The sequence below is a fragment of the Protopterus annectens genome, chromosome 1.part1 (genome assembly GCF_019279795.1).
Source record: "Protopterus annectens isolate FY-2018-M chromosome 1.part1, PAN1.0, whole genome shotgun sequence".
Classification (NCBI taxonomy): Eukaryota; Metazoa; Chordata; order Ceratodontiformes; family Protopteridae; genus Protopterus; species Protopterus annectens.
In genome coordinates, this window is record NC_056726.1 from 1,784,571,693 (window position 1) to 1,784,599,450 (window position 27,758).

At 42.0% G+C, this 27,758-nt stretch overlaps 1 protein-coding gene across 1 annotated transcript in view; it reads left to right on the plus strand.

Annotated features, from left to right (window-relative positions):
* The window catches only part of SNRNP40 (small nuclear ribonucleoprotein U5 subunit 40), a 433,394-nt gene that overhangs the window by 344,146 nt on the left and 61,490 nt on the right, over positions 1-27,758 (plus strand). The window contains exon 9 of the mRNA XM_044084651.1: positions 2,483-2,586. Coding sequence (XP_043940586.1) covers positions 2,483-2,586 — 104 coding nt within the window. The remainder of the gene's footprint in view (positions 1-2,482; positions 2,587-27,758) is intronic.

The following is a 27,758-nucleotide window of genomic DNA, read 5'->3' on the forward strand; positions in this document are numbered from 1 at the left end:
TAGGTAATGTGGCTAGCTTACTTTCCACTCAAGGCTAACACCACTAGAAATATAACTGCTTCTGGGGATTTTTTTTGGAGAGGTTTGGACTCTAGATTTAGTCAGTGGACAGCAACTTGGTCATCTGTACATAACATTACAAGATTGACCCATTTTCAGGGCCAGAATAGGATTTGCTAGGTCTGTTCACCAAGGGTTCCAGGACTCTGGTCTTTCTTCCTCCTCCCTTCCTATCTAAGCTTTGGCATTTGTCCGCTATAGTTTTATGCTACTGCAGCAGTGACCTAATGATGAAATTAGTAAAGCTGTATAACTGAACTTATTACAATAGATGTTTGAATGGATCACTGTTGTAGTACGTAATACTATCCCACCATCCCTCTGCTAACAATGTTCTTTTTTGCTCTGTGATGAATGTATATTGTCCCCTCACCTTGGTGTTGGTGGGGTTTCCCGTCTTTTCTGCTATGACATTGTTCTACAGTTTTGGACATGTTGCTCCACAATTTTTGCTAGTGGCAGCTTCCCTTGATTAGAGACAAGAAATGTCTGAATGTTGGCGCTCGTGTCTCTTTTTATACCAGTGCCCTTGTTCTTCCATAGACACATGGTGCACATGAAAGATGCCCAGATTTTTTATATACTGTCCGTATGTCTGATCCTTTACAAGATACATCCCTTAAAGCTTTATGGTACTGAGACAGTAACCTTATTTGATCATTCACTTTTATGGAAAGTTTACTTTACACAAGTTTATTTTCTCCTGTCTTATATAAGGAGCAATTGCCAAAATCTCCCATACAGATTGGACTTGCTCATACAGATGAAGGGATTTCTTATCCTTCCAGTCATTAAGAATCTCCATTGAGGTGCAGCTATATAGATGATAGTTTTTTCATCTCATTTAGGCACCCCCCCCCCCAAGGACATGAACAGGGGTTGAAGGAAGCAAAGAAACCTCCTACTAGAAAATCATACTTGTTCAAATAGAAAATATTTTCTTGTTAATGCTATAATAGAGAACAAGAGCTGTCTCGAGCAGGTGTTCTTCTGTTTACTCAGTAAGTGTGTGAATTGCAGAATTAAGGTATAGCATACACTTCTGTTAAGGACACCTTTCAGCCATTTCTATTAGTCTGCCACTGCCCCTGTTTCTTCTTTATTCCAAGGTAAGTCTGTATTGCACATTGCTCTGACTTCTGCTACATGGTTATCTGAATTGCAGGCCTTTATGCCTACTCAACCTTTCTTCATCTTCCAAAAGGAGAAGGTGAACCTTGAGACCATCACTTGCTTTGTGGCTAATGCTGATTCTAAATTTAAGACCGATTCTTCATGTCCATGTGTTTTATGCTAAACAAAAACAAGGAAGAAAGAATTCTACACACCCTGGACATTCATAGGCAACTAAGATGTTATTTGGATAAATCTAAAGACTTTAGAAAATCCTGTAAATTTTTACTTTGTATGATAGTATAAAAAAAAGGTCAGCCACTTTCTAAACAAAGAGTTTCTAGATGTCCGTCTCAAACTATTCAGTTTTGCTACTCAACCAAGGCAAAAGTGCCCCTGTCACATGCCTGATGTCAAGTGAACCAAAAATGTTAAAATATTCCCTTAGCTGGAAGAATATGTCCAAGTGCAGTACACAGCTTGGTGATCTGTCCTAGTGCAACTTTTATCAATTTTATGGTAAAAGGATAAGAAGTGTTACAAGGCAACTGAGGAATGAGGCCATTATCACCTTAAAGAGGTCAGATTCAGTCATATCAGCGGTGAATTCCAGAAAGAGCTTTGGGACTCTTGTATCCCTTACAGTCCTTTTCACAAGGTACATATCACCCCAAGGAGTCTGTGATACTGAATATAGAGAAGAAGCCAAGATCATTTGGGTAAAAATTATGTGAACAAAATTTTGCCACCTGTGATTATCAGAACCCAAGCCTTAGACCATTTATGGGATTTTTTAGGCATAAAACTATTTTGCACCAGATTATTATCAGACACATGTTTTGTTTTATACATGTGTATGTGATTTTTGTTTTGAGTTTCTTTATCAGAGCTTTCTGTGAGGTATGCATTGTGAGGCAAACCAAGGAAAAGTAAGGGCATTTCTTGGGATCACTGATGTACACCAGTGATGAACTGACAAGTCTCCCATTGAAGTGTCTGTATGGCTTAATGATTCTGCATGTTTTGCATTCTATCTGTATTATTTTTGCATGTCTGATTTTATAGTAGGTACTCAGTGCATGTGCTTTACTGCAGATTTGCAGTTTTCCCCCAGTGTTCTCCAAGACTGGATAAGGATTTCATACAGTAAGCAATATTCTTAAGTGAACTGACTAGAAAAAGGTTTGCACCAGTAGAAGCACACATAGCAGTATCCAGTTATTACTTTTTGTTTCTCTACATGTGCACTCAGAATATTTTCCATGGACCTTAAATGTATTTTATTTAATTTGTGTTTGTTTGTTGTCAGGTATGTTTATGTATGGGACACAACATCAAGAAGAATCCTTTATAAACTTCCTGGGCATGCAGGATCAGTAAATGAAGTGGTGTTTCATCCAGAGGAACCAATTGGTAAGTCTGCAATCTGGTTGTATAGATAAAAACATAGCCCAGAATTATTTTCAAAGTTATGTTTTATTAAGAAAGTTTGATAGCATGTCTTCCGTTTGTCTTTATAATCACTGTGGATTACAGCTTCTTGCTATAGTGATGTTGGAAGTAGGAATTCTTCAGCTAACATTTTGCATAGCAGGAGATGACCCATCACACTGGTCTGCTTGACACTTTAAAGACAACTATCCAGCTTCCTGACACCTTTAACCATTTTCAGAGCTGCAGTTAAGATTGGTTTGTCCTGTGTAAAGCTTCTTGACCCAAACCTCTCTAGAGAAGTATCATTACTGCTGAGTGGTTTTCCTGCAGCATATGAGTACTGTAGATTATTTCTAATATAATAAAAATGTTTTAATTTGTGACAAACATCTTGAAGGAGGCAGTTTTCCTTTGTAACAGGATTCTGCAGTTAAAAATGAAATGGTTCCTGTCCTGTGTGCTATGCTTATTTCTTGTAGGTAAATCGTTGCTGCCTGTTTTGTTTTGTGATTTGTCATGAGCAGTTAGAATTTTGAACTTATTTTGTATCTGGCAGTTTGTTTCAGTCTTTAATCATATTGTGAGAGAAAAAGTGATTATGTTTAGAAAATAATTATTACTCTGACTCTTGCAGTTAGTCTGTTTCTCTCATGACTTTACTGAGCAATCGGATACTTAGTGTGAAGTTGTGCTCCAGGCATACCTCTCAACCTGGAATCATCAAAAATCTGGACAAGGCCCATGAAAAATAGGTACAAATCTGTATGCTGATTAATGTAAAATTTGCATACATAATTACATAACCCCACCCCTCCAATGGAATTGTGGGATAACTTTCAAACGCAAACTGAAAAACAGACAACCAAAATAAGGTCTCAGAGTCCCCCTGCAGCCATTCCAATGTCCCATTACCTGGCTATTTCACCCCATTTACCATAAACACTCGTGTGCATACTGCTTTACTTCTACAATGATTATTTGGATTTTATTTTTACATTTTATAGCACAATGCACAAACATGAATAGGTATCTACTAAACAAAGGAATACGGTCTCACAATGAAAATAGACTTAGCATTAAAACTTCTCTGCCCTTGAAACTCAAATTCATTGAAACAGCGTTGAAACCCACACCACATCCAAAGAAAATGCATCTGGCCAGTGGTGATAAAGATTACCTTTGGGCCATTTTCAAATCATAGGCCCCTTGCACACAAAACAAGAAACATACATGTGTTCTTTGATGCACCTTCCTGACTTTATTAAATTATATTCATTGCATAATACAGCACACTTGTTAGACTTTAGTTATAGAGCATTTTAAATTCATAGTTTGAACATTTTTCCAGTAGGCAATGATACAAAATGCATGAACCAATAATGACAAAATCTGCCCAGTTAAGAACATTTCCATCATAAAAATGTAAATATATAAATATAATGACAGTAGTGTAAGACATGAGCATCTTGCACAGCTCCTTGCACTTATTTTCAATTTCATTTTTTTTTTTGGTGGGGGGAGGGGGACAAAAGGGCAAAAAACAGACACACATTTTAATTATTGCTTGTATACGTTTGGAAAGTTGCTAGAATAAAGCATGTTACCACCATGCATTTTACTGCCAAATCTTGGACACAGGACACTGTGCACTACAGTCAGAACAACATACCCCTATGCCAAATCATCAGCTTCTTGAAAGACAGACAGAAACTTAAATGGCTATCATTTAGTGAATTTAGATCTCGCATCTCACCATAGCTCTCAACCTCTTAGCACAAAAAACCCAAACAAAGCCAATAATGTTGGAATACAGCCCCAAAATAGGGACACATTTCAAATACTTAACTGAGTTTATAAACTTAGAAAATTGCTAGAATAAAAGGTTATACTTTGTCAACAGTCAAATTACACGCTGGCTGCTGGTAGCAATCCTTAGTGTGTATCCCAAGTGAAGTACCATTAATATGAAATAGCCCACAAAAGTTGGACACTAACCATTTCTTAAAAAAAAAGAAAAGTTTCTCTTTGACATTGTTTTGTCCATTATCACATCCACTTTGAATTTTAGCTGTTAAATTACAACTGGTGATAAGTATGATTATTACATATATTATAAGTATTTAATGACACAGTTTGGAAGGTCAGTATTTAATATCTGGAGTGAGTAGTTCCCAGAAACAAAATGCTGTGTTTATTGCTATGTTTAAAACTCTGTCCACATGCTCACCTCCTGTTATAATACAAACATAACTTGCCTTGCACCCATACTTTTACATGCACGTATCTGTACATATATATACACACACACACACACACTCTTAATCAAAGAGAATCTGTTGTAAAAGGTACCTCGTCCAACTGCCTGAACGTCAGCCTCCCAACTCCAGGACTTAAACTCCAAACAGCAACTCCAGTAATTGAACTCCATGATTTACAAGTACTTGAAACGGATGAAAATCCAAAGCATCGGAGAAACTGCATGGCTTAAAATTATCAAATGGCGCGTTGGAGCAACTGCATGGCTTAAAATTACCAAAAGGCACGTCTGAGCAGCTACATGGCTTAAAATTAACGCGCGCACGTCTGAGCTTCATTCTGACAGGCTGATGGAGCTGACGTCATCACACACATGATGACGTCAGCTCCAAAACCGCGATCTGTAAAAATTAGATAAAAAAATCAGAAATGAAGGGGTGCCACTCGGGAATCGTGGCACCCCTTCATTGGGACCCCAAAACTCAGTAAAAACAGAGTAATTCGGGACAGTTGGGAGGTGTGGCTCCAGGATGAATCTGCACTTTCACAAAAAAGTATGTGTGCTGCTTTGTGTGAATTCACAGCTTCTCCTTTGAGCATTCACATTTCCTTTATAAATTGTGTGTTTCCTGTTTGCCTGCTGTTTGAGAAGTGTTTTTTTATGCCAGAATTTACATAAAATTAAACTGTTGACAAGAAAATGGTTCCCCTCTCCCCAAGAATTTCTCTGAGCAGGCTTACCCATGGAAAGTATGCTGGCGAGGCTTTTGTGAATCTGTTCCTAAATTAGTTCAGAGTAGTAGTACTTTCAGTAAATGTGATGTTGTTGCACTTACTAATAGCCTGAAAGTTGCTTCTTAACAACCAGCTTGGGATTAGTGCAACTACTTTGTTCTAGGTGAGAGAAGGAGCAGAGAGGTGTTGACCTAAATCTCTCTCTCTTTCTCTGATTAGGTAGTGTTTATGCTGTGGTTGCTGCTTTGGTGAGAATCTTTTCAGTTTAAACTTTTGACCAATGTGCAGTGTGACACTGTTTTGCTGACCTGCCATATGTGTTACCAAGGGCATTTGCCATGAGAAGGTAACAAGAAACCTACAACTGCAGTCCCCTGGAACATCTGAGATGAGATTCCTGATCAGCAAAGGGCCTGCAACTGGCTTCTGGTGAGCTTGTTTAGGATTAGTCTTGCTGCTGGTGAGGGAAAGAGCAAAGAGACACTGATCCCTAGTCCTGCACAGTTGTGGTCAGGCCAGCACTATAGCAGAAGCAAGTAGACCAATCGCAAATGTTTGTCTTTTGAGGCAAACCGTATTTGATTCCTGTTACACATTTTGCAATGTGTACTACAGTGTTTTTGTCCTACTGCTAGTGTGTGTGCAAAAGAACTTTGTTGTTAAAGCAAAAGTTTTTTCTAATTATCGTAATCTGCATTGCATTATTTTTAGTTGACTATTATTTAGGGACCAGTGCCTAGAAATTGCTCTGGTGGATACTATACAGTCCTGATGTTCTTCATGTTTCACTGTTGCAGTCATTACAATTGGGTTATCCTGCTGGTAGGCTACCCTCAGTCGGCCTGAATTCCAAAGTCTAGGTCCGGCGTCGGTTGCTGTCACCTCTTCCCTGATGTAAGTGCGCCTGGGGTATAAAATATGCAGCTGATACCATTTTCTTCAGTCTTTCTTGCCGTGCGGTGCTCGAAGCAAAAGCAGTTCGCAAGTGCCGGTCGGCCGACTCCTGAGATTTTCGTGTTCGAATTTCAGATCCGAAGTCTTCACTAAAAGCTAAGTACCCCGTTGGGGAAACTTTTTTCTTGCTCCAGACCTATGTCAGAAAAAGTTAATAAATGTATTTCATGTGGGAAGCAAATACCTCATAAGGACTTTCATTCTTACTATATTCCTTGCCTAGGCCCTGACCACGACGTTGCTAGTTGTCGGTTTTGTGCTAGATTTAACCAACGCACTATTAAGCATCGGTACGATTTTGCATTTCACTATTTTGGCAGAAGATTTAACTATACAATGTCATCGGATAGCCATCCGACTACCGGAATTCACAAGAAACGCAAAGAAAAGGACAGGTGTCCGAGGTCCAAAACCGATGACGAGGCTTCTTCTAAGCCAGTCGCCAGTTCGCCGGTTCTCAGTGAGGTGCCTTCGCAGCCCATGATGACCGCTACTTCAGACTTGCAGGCTGCTACCGACACCCACATGGAGTCGACCAGGCTGCTGGAAGCTCAAGGTATTGGATCTTCGGAAACTATTCCCTCAGATGGGTCTGGAGCCGCTGAGCAGGCATCGGCTTCTGAGGGTGTTTTCAGACCTACTCAATTATATGTTAAAACGACTTCAACTTCAAAGGCAAAGACTAAAGCACCTTTAAAGACAAAGAAACAAGTACAACAGCCTCATGGACAAGCCTCCATGCCTAAAAAACAGATGCTCAAAATGGCCGAAGACCTAATTACTTTGATCAGGGGTTCCCATCCCCCGCCTGATGAGGCCTAGGCAAGAGACAGAATATGAATCTTCAGATCAGGTTTCCATTTCATCTGATTCCTCTTCTGATCAGGAATACTCTCTTCCTCCCTATGAGGATTCTGATGCTGAAGAATCTATCCCTTCAGCCTCTCCTCCTGAGGATTATTCTTTTGGGGAAACTTTACATACCATGAGGGAGCATTTCCACTGGGAGAGCCAAGATTATTCAGAATCTAAGAAAAGGCTCAGAGACTTCCTTTTACTACCACAACACAGTCCCCTAGCTATTCCACCTGTGTTAGACATTGTAGATGATGTATTTTCAGAGTCCAGTCTGACCCCTGACTCCTTACCTCCAGCTCTTGTTAAGCCGGACAGGTACTACAGGGTTCCTGACTCTCATAAATTCCTTTTCAAAAACCCTGCTGCTGACCCAGAAACTATCTCTCAGGGTCCCAAAGGGGTCAAGGCTTCCACTGCAAAAAAAACTACTCCCTCTGACAGGGATTCTAGGGCACTGGACAGATGGGGAAAAAAGATTTACACTTCTGCTACCTTGGCTATAAGGGCTTTAAATTGTCAGTTTCATATGCTCAAATATCAGCAATATATTATGTCACTGCTTAAACAGAAAATGTTGATAAATTCTGAATGTGCAGAAAACAAAGAAATGCAGGATTTATTGCATGCAGCTGAACAAGTTGGAAAGCATACTTTGCAATGTGGTTTTGTTTCTCTGGAGGCCTCCTGCAGGGCCGCAGTTACGGGTTCTGTCATTAAGAGGCATGCTTGGTTAAAGGAACAAAATCTACCTGATCATGTTAAAGCAAAATTATTAGAAGCTCCATTACAGCATGATGCTGTGTTTGGTGTTAAAGCAGAAGAGGTATTAAAGAAAATGGAGGACAAAGCTAAATCTGTGCAAACAGTCAAGGATTTCTTACAGGCACAGCCACCAAGATTTAGCAGACACTGGCCTACAAATAATTAGTCCTTTCCAGTGTCAGACAGGCCACAAAGGGGCAGATACAGATGCCCTAGAGGCAGATCCCAGCCCCAAGGTTCGTACAGGTCTAAACAATGGGGTGCTTCTACCTCCAAAACTGGAGAAGACAAATCACAGCCATACAGGAAACCGTCCCAATGACTTCCTCCTGCCTGCGCCAAGCACTTATCTTCTGGCAGCACCTTTAGGGGGAAAACTAGCACTTTTCTCTCAAAATGGCACACAATAACCCAGGACAAATGGGTCTTAAACATAGTGTAACAAAGGCTACACGTTTCACTTCCATACCCTGCCAAGGGCAAACGGTTGGCCAGACCTGCCAAAACATCAATGGGCAGAAGCACAAAAACAAGTCTCATCCCTCATGGACATGAGGGCCATTCAACAAGTACCAGAGCAAGAGCAGGGACAAGGATTCTATTCAAGACTGTTCTTGGTACCCAGAAAGGACAAAGCCTGGAGACCAATACTGGACCTATCTATTCTAAACACATATCTGGATATTCCAGCATTCAAAATGTTGACTCTACAGCAGCTTCTGCCCTTGTTGGGCAAGAAGTCTTGGCTTGTGACTTTAGATCTAAAAGAGGCATACCTGCATGTCCCAATCAGACAAACATGCAGAAGATACCTCAGAGTCAAAGCTGGCTCAATGCACTACCAATTCTCTGCACTGCCCTTTGGCTTATCAACTGCGCCCAGGGTCTTCACAAAGTGCCTGGCACCAGTAATTGCATACTGCAGACAAAGAGTAATACAAATATATCCTTACTTGGACGACTGCCTCATTCAAGCAGAGAACAAGGACATTCTACTACAGCATCTGGCGTTTGTAAGGAGATTACTACCATGCCTAGGGTACACAGTCAAAGAACAGAAATCAAAACTAGTACCCTCTCAAGAGATAATATTCCTGGGTGCAAGCTTAAATACAACTGCCCAGATGGCTTATCTCACGCCAGACAAACAAAGGCAACTGACTACCTATTTCAAACTGTTGGCAACAAAGGCCCAGTTATCTGCAAGAAAAATTCTGCAGGCTTTGGGCTTCATGGCATCCTGCATTTTACTAATTCCATATGCAAGACTGCATATGAGGAAACTTCAACGGTACCTAAAAAGTGTTTGGACTCAACATTGCCACAGCCTGGAAACAATAGTTACTCTCATTCCCTGCCTGCAACAGGAGTTTCGATGGTGGACAAAGGCCTGTCACCACAACAAGGGACAGCCATTCACTCTACCCCCAGCCACACAGACTTTAACAATGGATGCATCAGATTATGCCTGGGGAGCCCACATGGCAGGAAGATGTATTGAAGGCACATGGTCCGCAAACCAAATGCATCTACATATCAATCAAAAAGAGATGCTAGCTGTTCAAAATGCCCTGACAGCCTTCAAGGACCTACTTCATCCGGGACAACTACTGATAAAGACAGACAATACCACGGTCATGTGGTATATAAACAAGCAGGGAGGCACTCATTCTTACCCCCTTTGCAGACTAGCCATGACTTTGTGGGACACACCATTGACTTACCAAGTACATCTGCAGGCACAATTCCTGCCAGGAAAGATAAATACTCTGGCAGGTGAACTAAGCAGAAACCTCATGGATCCCTACGAGTGGAAATTGGATCCACAAGTCTTCAGCATGGTAACAAGGAAATGGGGATGCCCAGACATAGATCTATTTGCCTCACCTCACAACTGCCAACTGAAGAGATTCTGCACAAGGACTTATCGCAGACAAGCATGGAAAGTGGATGCCCTATCTTTCAGCTGGAATAAACTTAACAGTATATGCCTTTCCTCCTCTGCCTCTCCTCCCCAAGGTACTCCTAAAAGTCAGACAGGAGAAGCCAAAAGTGATACTGATTGCCCCAGACTGGCCGCGCCAGTACTGGTATCCAATCCTAAGGAACTTGTCTCAATGCCCAGCCTGGACCTTACCTCAAGTGCCTCATCTACTGTCCCAGCAGAACAATCAGGTCCTGCACAGCCAACTCAAGACCGTAAATCTGGCAGCATGGCAGATAATGTAGTCATACAAAACACATCTCTCACTAAAGCGGTGATGGATGTCATTTTGGAGGCCAGGAGGCCTAGTACTAGAAAATCCTATGCTGGAAAATGGAAGAGATTCTGTGTTTGGAACCAGGCACAAGGAATTGACACAGCTGTACCAAATATTCCTCAGATTTTGCAATATTTGACTGAGATGCTGGACAAAGGCCTATCCTTTTCATCTATAAAAATTCATGCCTCTGCCATTTCGGCTCATTGCAATACAGAGCCACTAATCTTTTCAAATCCTTTATTAAGGCAGTACCTCAGAGGGGCCAAAAAATTAAGGCCTCCAAGGAGATCACCAATACCTGCATGGGACCTCAATTATGTCTTGGAAAAACTCACCCTGCCTCCTTTTGAGTCAGCCACTACAGCTGATATAAAGTTTTTATCTTGGAAAGCAGCTCTGCTCCTAGCAATAACTTCTGCAAGACGAGTCTTTGAGCTACATGCACTCATGGCTGTGGAACCTTTTATCATTTTTTATCCAGACAGAGTTTCTCTGAGGACAAACCTGACATTTATGCCTAAGGTAGTGTCCAGTGTGGCCCTTAACCAAACTATTAATCTGCCTACCTTTTATCCAAACCCACAGAATAAGGGGGAGAGAATTCTGCATTCTTTGGACATACAAAGACAGCTACGCTTCTATTTGAACAGAACCAAAGCTTTGAGAAAGACAGAGCAATTACTAGTGGCGTATGCTGCAGGATCACAAGGAAAGGCTATCTCAAAGCAGACTATTTCAAAGTGGATAGGCCACTGCATTCGTTTCTGCTATTCACAACATGGCAAGCCAGTACCTAAGGGCATTAGGCCACATTCAACCAGAGCAGCAGCCACTTCAGCAGCCTTCCTCAGGGGAGTACCAACCAAAGACATTTTAGAGGCTGCTACTTGGAGTGCAGTGCACACCTTCACAAAGCACCATCACTTACCACTTTACTCTAAATCCAGGGCAGGCTTTGCCACTGCAGTTCTGCAGGGCCTAATAGCCGCTCCTAATGCTATTTAGCTCCAGCCTCCCAGCCTTAGCCTTGGGATTCAACCCAATTGTAATGACTGCAACAGTGAAACACGAAGAACATAGTACAGTTGTGTACACTTACCATAAATGTAGATGTTCGAGTGTATTCACTGTTGCAGTCCAGGTTACCCACCCGCCATCCCCCATTTCTTTGCTGGAACTTATCTGTACTTCTCTATTCTATACAACCTATGTGTTGTATTTGCTTGTAGATGAAGGCAAAATATATACTTTGGTGCATGCATGTTTTATTGACATATTTTTAGCCTACCCTTTTGGGGGCACCTGACATCTGGGGCAAGAAAAACTGAAGAAAATGGCGTCTGCTGCATCTTTTATACCTTGACGCACTGACGTCAGGGAAGAGGCGACAGCAACCAACGCCAAACCTAGACTTTGAAATTCAGGCCGACTGAGGGTAGCCTGCCAGCAGGATAACCCAATTGTAATGACTGCAACAGTGAATACACTCGAACATCTACATTTATGGTAAGTGTACACAACTGTACTTTCTCTGTTATTGCTTACTGGCTCCACTATTTTTACAGTCTCTAGCTATTGTGGGTGGTGCTAGTGTCTGCCTGAGTTGTGGATACATCCGTAACTCCATAAATCAGCTGTCTGTGCTAAGGATTGGAATCTTCCCTTTGGTTTTGCCTTTACTCCCCCACAGTGTTCACAAAATTCATTTGATAGGTGTCACCTGTGCCTGCTGGATATCGAGTGTTTCCCTAGAGTCAATCTTGGTAAACACAGAGTCTCTGCTGACTTTACAGGAGTAGAGATAAACTTTATGGATAGGATATTTTGGAAAGTGCTACATGGACTGTAATCCGAACATTTTACTGGATATTATAAGTTTGATGCACAGTCCAGAGGTAGTACAGGTTTAGACATGGCTGTGTAACAGAGTGGTTTCTCCACCTTCCATAATTAATCAGGTACCCTTTGGAAACTGCCAAGATGTTTTTCTTTGCAATTAATACGGTCTTTCCACAAAGAAGGTAGTCTTATTTTGTGTAGGATACTTCACGATACAGTATAACTTTAAGGAGAGATCAGCTTAACATTAAAAGTACCACTCTAGCCATCTTTCTAAGGGAATTAGGACTGGTGCTAACTATGTTTACTAGACTTTTTCAGTTGGTGTTGGAGCACTTGCAGTAAACATTTTGCACACTGGGTGTTGGTCTGCAACAAACATATTTTCCTGAAAGGAACAAAGAGGACTCAAAAAGCAGGAGAGGACAGTATTGGCACTGGTCCTTACATTAGCTAGTGTACCTTAGAACACTAGCATGAAACTAGCATTAGGCCTCACAGGAAATAAGGATGTAGCTAATGAAAATTATGGGCAGAAAATACTGAACAGAAAGTGATTAACCCCAAGTGTTATCTATTTTTGTGTTAAGTACCTTGCACACAGCTAATAACATATGCAGCCATTAAACGGATGTATATTTTTTCCTTTATTCTTATCAGCATTGTCTGTTGTTGTCTCAAGGCACCATTCTGTGGAATGTTTTATGTTTTATTACTGTAGAAATAAATTCTGTTTATGTACTTATTTATTCTGATATTTTAGCACAAAGTATTAAGACTCTTGACCTTTGACTTTCTTCTTTGATGCAGGATTTGATTATGTTAGTCTTTCTTCATTACTATAAAAGTCTGTATCTCTGACTTAACTTCAAAGGTCTGAGTGAGCCTCTTCCAGACTGTGTTCCCGAAATACCCCCTGAAGGAGAGCACCTGTGTCTTAATAACTTGGCCTTGTTAATAATATCAATATCATCTTTCAGATTGTTCTGTCTTTGTTCATTGATTTTGTTCAATTTGATGCTCTTAATATGAAGCACTGCTGCAGTAGCCAAAGCTGTATGGATATTATAACAGCCAGCCACCTTCCAAATATTCAGGCACCTTCCACATGCCCAAAGAGCTAGTCAGCTTGAGCCAGGGTTGCCAGATTTCTAAAGGAGCATGTCAGGACACAAAAAAAAAGGTCCTTCACACTAAGTGAAGACAAAAAACAAGGTATTTTATGTGGAACAGCAGGCAGTTCTGCATTAAAGAGAAGTAACTTCGCTTTGCGATTTTTGATTGGCTCGTATGCCAGTATACGAACCAATCAAAAAATCGCACAGCAGGATCTCTTCTGTTCAATGCGTTGAACAGAAGTGGCTATGCTTTGTGATTTATGATTGGCCAGTATGCCTGTATACCAGCCAATCAAAAATCACAAAACTGAAGCTATTTCGCCGGGATTTTAACCGGCACTGCGGGACTCAGGATTTGGCTGCTGATCTCAGGACAGTCACGCTCAGATAGGGACATCTGGCAACCCTGGCTTGTGCATCATGCCCTTCAGAGCTTTCCTACTGGCGAAGAGAGCTCTGCTGTATGGGCTTTCTCAAATTACCAGTCAGCTGATGCTGTTCCATTGCTAGTTAGATACGTTCCCTTTGAGGAGGGAAAAAAAAAAAGCTTCCACTTAACTTTTTATGACAGAAAACTCAATTTTCTGTGACATTTAATTAAGATGGGAAAAAGTGTTTTCAATGACTGCTGCATTCCTTCTGTTCACTTTTAAAAATGGGACCATTACTTTTCTACTTTAAAACTAAATTTAAACAATTTTTCCAGTGCGCTGGGGTAAGTAATTAAAGTGCCTTTAATTGTGTTTTAACAGGAAAGAAGTTACTTTATTACATCTTATCTGTTTTACCAACTATTTGATGCCAGGGTTCCCGGAAAATTAGGCACCTTTTATCAGCTTAAACATGGAACAACTTACTGGTTCCTTGGTTCTTCCTTCTTTCAGATGCAAAAGGAAGACTGACAAATGGCAAACTGTTGTGCTTCAGCTGCAGGTAGGTGGTTCTGCTATGGCCAGACATGGTTCCTTGAACCACTCATTTTATCCCAGGTCAGACCCAGTAACTATGGCTTTAGTGAATCCAGCTGCTGCTAAACATTTGGTTAATGTTAACCTCTCTCTTTTTTACAAGGATAAGTAGGCTTTTAATAGATTTTGGAAAAAGTGTCTTCTGCAACTTTTGTTTTTAGAATTCTCAAGTATCAACTTCATGTTTTGAATTTTATTCTTGTTTGTTATGCGAATATGAGAAATGTTTCTGCATGTATGTCCTGTTATGAGGAGATATCTGCTTTATGTAAATTTGTTTCTTCTGTCTCTCAAATGGTCATTGCCAGGGCTGCCGCTGCCTCTGTTGTAAACTGATTTGCCTGGTTGTGTCCTCAAAACCTTTTGGAAAATGTCAGAAATTAAATTTTGAATTTTTCATTGGATAAAGAATTAGATTTTAAATCTTCTGCTGCAGAGGTCATTAAAAACGTGATGAGAGAGGAAAGCTGATTCAATAGATCTGTCAGATTTTTGAACTCTTCTTCTCCAAGTTTCCAAGAGTTTAATGCTTCCTCAACAACTTTCTTAAAAAAACAGTATAAATAGACCTTAAGCAAACATTTAAAATACGAAGACAAGGAGGTTCCTTAAAGAAAGCAGGAACCCCCCCCCCCAAAGACCAAAGGATGGTCTAATAAGTCTGAATGACTAAATGAAGGACTTCACTTCCAGCTGGCAGTCCCTTAATCCTATCAGAAAATCTGAACCTTCATTCCTCTCTGGCAACAGATAGTTTCAGACAGATGGGTTCTGAGAGTAATCCTTCAAGATTACAGATGTCAGTGAGCGTCACTTCCTCCTTTTCCAGATATTCTCCCTCACCTGCCTGACCAGACCTTTTCTTTTCCCTCCTGTCATTCAGTATGTACTCACTCAGGGGCTGCTTGAAGCTGTCCCTCTCCTCCCAGTCAAAGGAAGGGTTTTATTCATGGATGTTTCTGTTGCCAAAGAAAGAATATTCTTGGAGACCATTTCAGGGTGTTTCCTTTCTGAATCTTTTAGTGATAGTGCCCAAGTTCAAAATGCTGTCTCTCCGCAACTTGTTACCACTTATCCCCTATTTCATTTTTTAGCAACCTTAGATTTAAACAGTTCATATTACCATGTTCTGGTAGATGCTGATTTCAGGTGTTTCTTAACGTTTTCTGTGTCTGGATCACATTATCAGTTCTTTGCATTACCCTTGGGTCTGTGTACTCTTCCAGGGATATCCACAAAGTATCCTCCTGTTGTGGTAGCTTACTGCAGACTGCAAGGTATTCACATTTGTCCTTGTTTAGATGACTTGTTTATCTTTGCAGAGTCCTTTTCAAAGTGTCATGAATCTCTCACTTGGGTAAGGGATCTCTTACGCAGGCTGGCATTCCAAGAGAATTATAGAAGTCTTGTGTGACTCCTCCTCACAGGATTGTTTCCTGGGGCTTCTCCTGGACATCTCAGTTCAAAGAACTTTTCCACAGGGACAAAACATAGAGCTGCACTTAGATCTATTCCTGAGTTTTTTCGATTCAGACTACCATCTCAGCAAGGGAATCCCTCAGAATTCTGGGTCTTATGCCATCTGTGATACTCATGAGATTTCCTACAAGGCTCTGCATAAGAAAAATCCAGTGTTGCCTGAACTCTTTATGGTCCCAGCATCAACACTCCTTGACCTTTCAGATTCCATTTTTAGGGATTTTGGGAAGGGAGATTTTTGTGGTGGAGAATTCAGCTCTCCCATTTTGCTCTGGTGCAGACTGTCACAGCAGTCACCTTAGACTTTCCTTGGGGGACCGTGCCTATGGGAATAAAAGTGCAGTGTCTTTAGTACAAAATGACAGACCAAAATACATAAACATAAATGATATTGGCTCTTTTATATGCTCTCAACTCTGTGCGACCTCTACAAACAATACCACAGTAATGTGATACATACACAAGCAAGGAGGAACCAGTTCTTACGGTCTGTGCAGACTAGCCATAGTAGCCTGGGATGTAGCTTTTCAGCACAATCTCTCTCTACAGATAACTTGCATACTGCTGGAACAAAATTGTTTGGCAGACTATCTGAGCAAGGCCAGGACAGACTGTCATGAATGGAAACTCAATCAGAGGGTATTCCAAGAACAGATCCAGCTGTGGGGAACACCTCAAATACCTCAATTTGCTTTCTCTTACAGTAACCACTTGGCAAAATTCTGCTTTAGGACTCCTTGGAAGGAAGGCCTGTACAACGGATGAGTTTTCTTTACCTTGCCCAGAAGTGTACCTGTATGCTTTGCGACTCCTTCCACGAATATCCAGGGTCATTCTGAAGATTATTTTATTTTATTTATTTATTTTATTTTACATTTGTTGACCGGGATAGTCCGACTGGATACATGTCCATTTTCAGCGGAGGCCCGGGGAGAAAAGCTCCAACAGAGTTACAATGACAAATTGTTACAAAAATAGAGTTTAAGATGAACAAAAATGAAGAAGAGAGAAAAAAAACAATTTACATACTATTATAAAACTACCATGCTCTATCAAATGCAGAATAGTACTGTTCATTACACTATACATTAAAGGGGCACTGGCTCAGATTTTTTGCTAGAGGAGTTTGTTTACATTTTAGTAGTCTGTAAGTCACATGTTCAGCTAGAGGCAAGGTTTTCAGATAGCCTTTTTAGCATACTGCAGGTCAGATTACACAAACTCTCAGTGGGGGGGTTTAGAGGAAATGCTTAGAACTTGCAGCTGCAGTTTGTCCTTTTGTATTTTCCTTCCCCCGCTCATGAGCAATTAGATTAGCTGAATGACTGGATTTTACTCAGCTAGAGATGCTGCCTTCTTGTCACACATAGACCTGGAGCCTCTTTAGCAATGAAGTGATAGCTACTTTACTATGTACTTGCTTTTGGAAATAAGTATTCAAGCCTAGGCAATAGTATTTTTCATGCTTGTTGCTACAAATGTTTTCCACTATCAATTATTTTTCATACAGTGTGCTGTTAGTGTTGCTTGTGTGTGTGTGTGTGTGTGTGTGTGTGTGTGTGTGTGTGTGTGTGTGTGTGTGTGTGTGTGTGTGTGTGTGTGTGTGATGATATAGGTGCACTTTTATAGTCCTACATATTTCCCTCATTTTACAGCACAGCATTGCTTTGGACAGTTGTGCCTTGCAAAGAAACATCTTGACTAACAAATGTCCAAATATCCTAAAATAATAAAATATTTTGCATCTTTCTCTAAAAATGTCATGCAGCTTTGGAACTGAATCTAATCACTGCTCTAAAACTATTTTCTCATTAGCTGATGCTGTATGTTGTCCTTCAGAAATCACACCATAACTATTTGTCTAATAGTGATTCCATCTTACTTGATTTCTTTTCTCACTACTTTCCATCATTCATTGTGGTAAAACGTTTTCAACTTTCACATCTTTCCTGAATGTTGGCTGGTTTACACTGATTAGCATTTGAAAGCTGAAGCAAATGCAGTCTATACATTTCCATATACTTTTCTCGTATCATTCCTAGTATATTATAGTAGGTAATTACAGGGGTACGTTTACTAAAGCAGTAAAAAGTAAGTGCTGCAACCGAGAATCTCATGCCATCTATAACCCTATAGTTTGACAAATAGCTACTTTTCTATGTATGTATGCATGCATGCATGTATGTAACACAATCAACATTTATATTCATGCGGTTTGAAAATAACATCCTCTTCGTGTTACTGACAGACTTGAAATCCTAGTCATTTTTGAATGTCTAAAAATTTCACATATGATAAATATCTAATAATGCAGATTGTAGTTCACAGACCTATTAATCATGTCTGTACATCGGTTACATGATAGCATCACATAACACAGTGTTTAGTAAAGAGAAGTAACAAAACCTAAAAAGTTATACAGATGCAGTACTGTCATCTTGGAAGACTTAGCAGGACATGGTTGAGCAACAACATTTACATAAGGCTAGCCAGTACACTTCTGGATCACCCAAACCATATAAACAAAGATACAGATGGACTCTTCAGCTATCATTATGAATTTTGAATTATTCCTTCTGACCCAGACAACAGTGGATGTTCATATAGATAACTGGTGCAGTAGCCTAAACTATGTGGGTTATATCCTGCTAAGGATATAACAGCCAGCCATCTTCCGAAACTTCAGCACACCTTCCACAAACCCAAACCATTAGACAGTTCAAGCTGAGCTATCTAAAAACACGGGATTGGGCACCAAGCCCTTTAGAGCTTTCCTGCCTCCAAAGAAAGCACTGCTGAGGGCTTTCAAGGCTCAGTGGCTGACTTATGCAGATGTTCTTCATGTTTCATTGTTGCAGTCATCACTTTTGGGTTATCTGCTTGCAGTAGCCCTCAGTCGGCCTGATTAACAAAGTCTTGGGTCCTGCATTGGTTGCTGTCCCTTCTTCCTTGACATCAGGGGTATAAAACATGCAGCCAACGCCATTACATCAGTCTTTCTTGCCGTGCGGTGCACGAAGCAGAAGCAGTTTGCAAGTGCCGGTCGGCCGACTCCTGAAATTTTCGTTTTCGAGATTCAGAACCAAAGTCTTCAACTAAAGCTAAGTACCCCGTTGGGGAAACTTTTTCTTGCTCCTTACCGATGTCAGTAAAAGTTAATAATTGCATTACTTGTGGAAAGCAAATACCTCATAAAGATTTTCATTCATACTGTATTCCTTGCCTAGGCCCTGACCACAACGTACCGTGCTGTCGGTTTTGTTTAATCCGCGCACTATCTGACATCGGTATATTTTTGCCTCTAAATATTTCGGTTCTCGGTTTAATTATCCAGATATGTCATCAGTTAGCCATCCGACTACCAGGATTCCGAAAAAGCGCAAGGATAAAGACAGAGACTGGCCGCCGAGGTCCAAAACTGCTGACGACGCTTCTCCTAAGCAAGTCACCAGTTTGCCGGTACTCAGTGAGGTGCTTTCGCAGCTCCTGATAGCCGCTACTTCTGATTCGCAGGCCTCTACTGAGACCCATTCGGAGTCCGGTATGCCGTGAGATGCTTCAACTATGGAACCTGTGGATGTCTCTACCTTGGAAGGGTCTGGAGCCTCTGTGCAGGCACCGGCTTCTGAGGGTGTATTCAGGCCTACGGACTTGCATATTAAACCAACACCTCCTTCTTTTAGGCCTAAATCTCGAACCATGTCTAAAAAACCGACGCCCAGGCCGCATACTCAGGCCTGTATGCCTAAAAAACAAATAAGAATGGATGACGATCTTATAACTCTAATCAGAGGAAGCCAGCCTCCCCCTTCTAAGAGACCTAGGACTGAAGTTGTTTATGAATCTTCTGACCAGGATTCTGATTTTTCTGATTCTTCTGATGATCTGGATTTGCCCTTATCTACTTATGAGGATTCTGATGCAGAGGACTCTATTCTCTCTGCTTCCCCTCCAGAGGATTTTTCTTTTGGTGAAACCTTACGTACTTTAAGGGAGCATTAGCCAGGATTTATCTGTTTCAAAAAAGAGGCTTAGGGATTTCTTACTCATGCCTCAGCATAGGCCTTTAGCTATTCCTCCTGTACTAGACATTGTTGCTGATGCTTTTTCGGACTCTAGTTTGGCCCCTGATTCCTTGCCTCCTGCTCCCAGAAAACCTGACAGATATTACAGTGTTCCTGATTCACACAAGTTCCTTTTTAAAAATCCTATTGCAGATCCAGAGACTATTTCACAGGGACCCAAGGGCATTAAGGCCTCTACTGCTAAAAATTCTACCCCTTCTGATAGAGACTCCATGGCGCTGGATAGATGGGATAAGAAGGTTTACACTTCTGCAACCTTGGCCATTAGGGCTTTAAACTGCCAGTTTCATATGTTAAAGTATCAACAACATGTTATTGGATTGCTTAAACAGAAAATGATGTTGATTCCTGACTGTGCGGAAAATAAAGAATTACAGGATTTAATGCATTCTGCTGAACAGGTTGGCAAACATACTTTGCAATGTGGATTTGATTCTTTAGAGGCCTCTTGCAGGGCTGCTGTTACTGGTTCTGTACTCAGAAGGCATGCTTGGCTTAAGGAGCAATCTTTACCTGATCGTGTTAAAGCTAAACTGTTGGATGCTCCCTTAAATCAGGACCGCCTGTTTGGCAACAAGGCTGAGGAAGTTCTTAAAAAGATGGAAGATAAAGCTAAATCTATGCAAACTGTTAAAGATTTCTTACAAGTTCATCCTCCTAGATTTAGTAGGCACTGGCCCTCTAAGAATTGGTCCTTTCCATCCTCTTCAAGGTCTTCTCAAGCCAAACCCAGACATAGCAGAAACCCCAGGTTTCAGTCCCAGGGGACACACAAGACTAAACAGTGGGGGGGGGGGGTTCCACACCTAAATCAGGGAGTAGTAAGACTTCCCCCTATGGAAAACAGTCTCAATGACTTGCTTCTAAAACTTCCAAGGACTTCCCAACTGAATGCTCCTTTAGGCGGAAAGATTGGTCTGCAGGCCAAAAACTGGGAACTCATTACCCAGGACAAATGGGTTTTAAATATAGTGTCCCAAGGATACAGATTTCACTTCCATACCTTACCAACACCAAGTGGGTGGCCAGATCTACCCCCAAATCAGTGGGCAGAGGCCCAAAATCAAGTACTCTCTCTTAAGCATGGGGGCTATTCAGTTGGTACCAGAAGAGGAAAAGGGACAAGGGTTATATTCGAGACTTTTCCTGGTACCCAGAAAAGGAAATACATGGCATCCTATCCTGGACCTTTCTACTCTAAATACCTTTCTGGTGATTCCAAAATTCAAGATGCTGACTCTTCACCAGCTGCTTCCTATGCTAGGCAAAGATGCATGGTTGGCAACACTAGACTTAAAAGAAGCATACCTGCACATCCCTATCAGGGAGTCTTGCAGAAATTACCTATGCTTCAAAACAGGCTGCATGCACTATCAGTTCTCTGCACTGCCCTTTGGCTTATCTACTGCGCCCAGGGTATTCACAAAGTGCCTAACTCCAGTCATTGCATTTTGCAGGCAAAGAAATATACCCATATCTAGACGATTGTCTAATTCAGGCAGAAAGCCAGGACATACTTTTGAATCATCTGGCCTTTATTCAAAGGGTACTGACTTGTCTGTGGTACACCATAAACGAAAAGAAATCACAACTGGTACCCTGTCAACAAATTATATTCCAGGGAGCAAGTTTGAATACAACTTCCCAGATGGCTTTCCTCACGCCAGAGAAACGGATTAATTTGACAACTTACTTCAAACAAGTGGCCACAAAAACCCAGTTATCTGCAAGGCAAATACTGCAAGCCTTGGGGTTCAAGGCCTCCTGCATTCTTCAAATTCCATATGCAAGGCTGCATAAGAGGAAACTGCAATGGTATCTCAAAAGCCCATGGTTTCAACATTCGCAGGATCTAGAAGCAATGATTCCCATCATACCTTGCCTGCGCCTAGAGTTCCTTTGGTGGGCAGAGGCCTCCAACAAAACAGGGGACTACAATTCGCACTACCCCTGCCGCCCAAACCTTAACAACAGATGCATCAGACTATGCATGGGGGGGCCCCACCTGGCAGGGAGGTGCATTCAGGGCAAATGGAACCCAAGTCAAATGCACCTGCATATCAATCAAAAAGCAATGTTAGCTGTACAGAATGCTCTGACAGCCTTCAAGGACCACATTCTTCCAGGACAGTTAATGATAAAGATGGACAACACCAGTGTTATGTGGTACATAAACAAGCAGGGGGGTACACATTCTTACCCCCTCTGCAGACTAGCCATGGCATTGTGGAACACAGCCCTGAGCTATCAAGTACATTTACAAGCTCAGTTCCTGCCAGGAAAACTAAATACACTGGCAGACATGCTAAACAGAAACCTCATGGACTCACATGAGTGGAGACTGGAACCAAGGATTTTCAACATGTTGATGGGGGAGCCCAGATATAGACCTGTTTGCCTCCCCCCAAAACTGTCAGTTGGACAAATTCTGCACAAGAACTCCCCACAAACAAGCTTGGAAAGTGGATGCTCTGTCCTTCAGCTGGAAAAACCGATCAGTTTATGCCTTCCTCCTCTGCCTCTGCTCTCCGAAGTACTACTAAAGATCAAACAAGACAAACCAAGGACGATTTTGATTGCACCGGACTGGCCACGCCAACACTGGGTACCCCCTATTGTGCAGTGTGACACTGTGGGCCCCATGGCACCTGCCTCAGACTCCTACTCTATTGTCTCAGCAGGAGAACCAAATTCTGCATCCTCAACTTCAAACACTGAATCTAGCAGCCTGGCTAATTACATAACTCCTCCTTTAGCATCCCTCAGTAAACCGGTGATGGATATAATTTTAGAGGCAAGGAGGCCTAGTACCAGAAAGTCTTCTGCTGAAAAGTGGAAAAGATTCTGTGCCTGAAACCAATCTCAAGGGATGAGCACAACAATGCCCAATTTTCCTCAGATTTTACAGTACTTAACTGAGATGCTTCATAAGGGCCTGTCTTTCTCCATCAAAATTCACGCCTCAGCCATCTCAGCTCATTATAAAACAGAAACACCCCTCTTCTCTCACCCACTGCTTAAGCTGTTCCTCAGAGGGGCAAAAATCTACAACCACCTAGGAGAGCTCCAACTCCAGCCTGGGACCTCAACTTTGTATTGGAAAAGCTCACCCTTCCTCCTTTAGAGCCAGCTGCCACTGCGGACTTAAAATTCCTTTCTTGGAAAACAGCTTTCCTTTTAGCAATCACTTCAGCAAGAAGGGTATCTGAATTACAGGCCCTCATGGCAGTGGAGCCTTTCATCATCTTTCATGCTGACAGGGTGTCCATCTGGACCAATCCCTCCTTCATGCCTATGGTGGTATCCATTGTGGCCCTTAATCAGTCCATACATTTGCCAACCTTCTTTCCTAATCCACAGAACAAAGGGGAACTGATTCTGCACTCCTTAGACATGCACAGACAACTTAGATTCTACTTGGACAGAGCTAAACCTCAAAGGAAATCTGATCAACTGCTGATGGCATTTGCTGCAGGGGCAGAGGGGAAGGCTATTTCAAAGCAAACCATTTCCAAATGGATAGGCCATTGCATTCATTTCTGCTACAAACACCTTGGAAAACCTATCCCACAGGGGATCAGACCCCACTCTACCAGGGCTGAATCTACCTCTACAGCCTTTTTCAGAGGCGTCCCTACCAGGGACATCTTAGAAGCTGCTACCTGGAGTTCTGTACATACTTTCACCAAGCATTACCATCTGACAATTTTCTCTAAACCCAGAGCTGGCTTTGCCACTGCAGTCTTGCAGGGCCCTTTAGCTGTTCCTAATTCTATTTAAATTCCTCCTTCCATCCTTAGCTTTGGAAATCTACCCAAAAGTGATGACTGCAACAGTGAAACATGATGAATGTAGTACTTACCATAAATGTAGATGTTAGAGTGTATTCATTGTTGCAGTCCTGGTTACCCTCCCTCCAGCCCCCTTCTTTTTTTTTTTTTTTTTTTTTGATATACCTCTACTTTCCTTTGCTATCTTCAAAAGCTTTTTGGTGTATTTGTTTTTTTGTTGGAGGTATAACCTTGTATATTTATAGATTTAATTGCTTCCCATTAAGGGGGCACCTGACATCTGGGGCAAGAAAAACTGATGTAATGGCATTGGCTGCATGTTTTATACCCCTGATGACCTGACGTCATGGAAGAAGGGACAGAAACTGACCCAGGACCCAAGACTTTGCTAATCTGGCCGACTGAGGGCTACTGCAAGCAGATAACCCAAAAGTGATGGCTGCAACAGTGAATACACTCGATCATCTACATTTATGGTAAGTGTACGCAACTGTACTTTCCATTGCTGGGCAGATAAGTTCCCTTTGGGGAAAAAACTTACAATTTTAATATTTATATAAATTTACTTTCCTGGTTAGTAAGATTGCCTTTGATGTAGAAGTTTGTTTTAACTGTCACGAGACTTAACTGTAGTTCTTTTGTGAGCACAGTTTTTGCTGTCGGTTTTAAAGTTGCTAAAACATTTTAAAACCATTTTTTCTATGAAAAAAATGTTTATTTTACTTTTTTGGAGCTGACACTGTATTTTAAGTTCTTTTTACTGTTTTTGCTGGGGAAAAGTGACTTTTTGGGACTTTGAACATTTCCAGCTTGTGCTGCTTGGTTTCCCAGGGACTGGTTAAGCAAATGGAGCAGGCCAGCAATTTGCTTCAGCTGCAGATGGGTAACTTTGCTGTGGCCAAAGCTGGATTCTTAGACCACTCATCTTTAATGTTGGATCCCTGTGGTGTAGCACCTACAGCCACTGTGGACTAGGGATTAGCCACGTCCTTTGAGTTATTGGGGTCCCCTCAGTGGGCAAGGAATAGCCATTATTGTCAATCCTGGGTGAAGCAGCAGGGAAGTCTTTCCTGTTTAGTCAGATTGTTGTGCCCATCCCTGCAGAAGCTGCAGCTGACATTAATAACCCTGCTGGCCCCAGTTTTCCTGTCAAAAAGAAACAAAAAACAAAACATGTATGTGCTCCTGCTCAGATTTCCCTGGACACTTTAATTAATTAGGTCTGTGTCTAATTCAGTCTATTAATCCTTCTTTTATAAGGTGGTTTCTGGTAAAAGAAGAAGAAATTCAAGATCCTGAATCTGGACAGGAAGGTTAAGGGACAGATGGAGAGTTTTCTTCTAAGATGTATGATTCAGCCTCCAAGGAGAACATAGTATCTGATGCTCCCTTTGAGGGTTTCACTTTCAGTTTCCAGAATAGTCCAGTGTTTTCAGTGGGAGAACACAGGATGTTCTTCGTGTTTCACTCTTGCACTTACCACATTTGGGTTATCCCTGCTAGGGTAGCCCTCGGCTGGCCCGAATACCAGAGGCTTAGTATTTCTGCATCAGTTGCTGTCGCTTCAGGACTGACGTCAGTTCGTCAGCAGTATAAAACAAGGCAGCCGATGCCATTACATCAGTTTTTCTTGCCGCGGAGCCAGAAGTAGAAGCAGTTCGCACGAGTGCCGGTCAGCTGCTACCTGAATTTCGTCTTCTGAATTGAAGCTGAAGTCTTCTAAAGCTAAGTACCCCATTGGGGATCATTTTTCTTGCATTAACCGATGTCAGAAAAAGTTAACAATTGTTTTGCCTGTGGAAAGCAAATACCACACCGAGACTTTCATTCTTACTGTGTCACTTGCTTAGGCCCAATCCACGGTGTTCCCCGCTGTTGTTTTTGTGTTTTGTTCAATGCCAGAACTATACGTCGTTGGGCCCTTATTGTAGCTAGATATTTTTGCTTACAGTCCTCGAATTCCGATATGGCTTTGGTAAGCCATCCGACAGCAGATCTTCCAAAAAAACGTAAGGATAAAGACAAAGACAGACCGTACAGGTCCAAACCTGCCAACGACACTTCCATTAAGCTAGTCGTCAGTTCTCCGGTCCTCAGGCATTTTCTCAGCCCCTGATGCCCGCTTCTGTGGATTCGCAGTCCACTACCGACACCCTTTCGAAGTCCGGTATGCCGCAAAACTCTTCTTTGACTAAGGACCCTGCAGTTGTGTCTTCCTTGGATGGGGTCCGGAGCTGCTGAGCAGGCACCCACTTCCAAGGAAGTTCTTCTCACTACCAATTCCCGACACAAACCAACAACTTATTTCGCGTCTGCCATTCTTTCCAAAACAACTGAGTTTCTAAGGCCCAAGGATATGAACTACACCCAAGAAACCGACGACTCACTCACAGGCACCTGCTTCCTTGCCCCAGTCTCAAATGCTTAAAATGGCGGAAGACCTTGTAATGCTTATCAGGGGAAGCCAAGCTACCCTTCCAAAAGAGACTGTCCCCAGTAGTTTTGTCTGAACAGGAGTCTGATAGCGCTGATGCATCTGAATATGAAGACATGCAACCCCTTTCTGCTTATGAGGATTCTGATGCAGAGGATTCCATTCCCCCAGCCTCTCCATCCGAGGACTTTTCCTTTGAGGAAACCCTTCATACCTTACGGGAGCATTTTCAGTGGGAATGTCAAGACTACCCTCAGTCTAAAAAGGGACTCTGGGAATTCTTAGATCTTCCACAGGACAGACCCCTGGCCATTCCCCCAGTCCTGGATGTTGTGGATGACGTTTTCCTGGAATCCAGTTTGACTCCCGACACCCTACCTCCTGCACCCAGAAAACCTGACAGGTATTACAGAGTTCCTGACACACACAAATGTCTTTTCAAAAATCCTGCTGCTGACCTTGAGGTCATTTCTCAAGAGCCTAAAGGTATTAAAGCAACCTCTGCTAAGAATCCCACCCCCTCAGATAGGGATTTCCGAGCACTAGACAGATGGGGTAAAAAAGTATACATCTCTGCTACTCTTGCTATCCGAGCACTAAATTGTCAGTTCAATATGCTAAAATGTCAGCAACATACCATGGAACTCCTCAAACAAAAAGTGTCTTCCTTTCCTGCTTGTGCAAAATCTAAAGAGTTACAAGAGTTAATGCATTCTGCAAGTTAAGTAACTAAGCACACCTTACATTGTGGTTTTGACATCCTAGAAGCTTCTTGCAGGGCAGCAGTCACTGGTTCTTTCCTTAGAAGGCATGCATGGCTTAAGAAACAGCCCTTGCCAGACCATCTTAAATCTAAATTGTTGGATGCACCCTTGCACAAAGACAGCTTATTTGGCACTAAGGCAGAGGAGGTCTTAAAAAAGATGGAAGAAAAAGCTAAATCTATGCAGACAGTTAAGGATTTCTTACAGGTCTAGCCATCCAGGTTCAGTAGGCATTGCTCCTCCAAGCACTGGTCCTTTCCTGCTCCCACCAGGTCAGTTCAGCCCAGACCCCCATGGAAGCAGACTCACCCAACAGCAGCCCTAGGGAATGCAGAGATCAAAACAGTGCATTCCCTCCACGTCAAAAACGGGGAGTTCTAAGCCACCCCCTCATGGTAAGAACTCACAATGACTCTCCTCCACCACCCCCTCCCTCTGCCCACCTTCACTTACCTCTAGGAGGAAAACTCTCCTTTCACACAAGCACCTGGGCCACTATTATCACCGACCACTGGGTCCTCAACATAGTGTCCCATGGATACAAATTTTCTTTCCACACTCTTCCAACCCCAAAATGGTTCCCAGATCTACCGCCAAACCAGTGGGCAGAGGCCTAAAAGCAAGTTCTTTTCCTGCACTCTATGAGGGCAATAGAGCACATTCCTGCAGAACAGAAAGGCCAAGGTTTCTACTCCAGACTTTTTCTGGTAGCCAGAAAAGAGGGAACCTGGCACCCCATCCTCGATCTATCCATCCTAAACACCTTCCTAGTGATACCAAAATTCAAAATGCTCACCCTCCAGCAACTGCTACCCATGCTCTTCAAGGATGCTTGGCTAGCCAC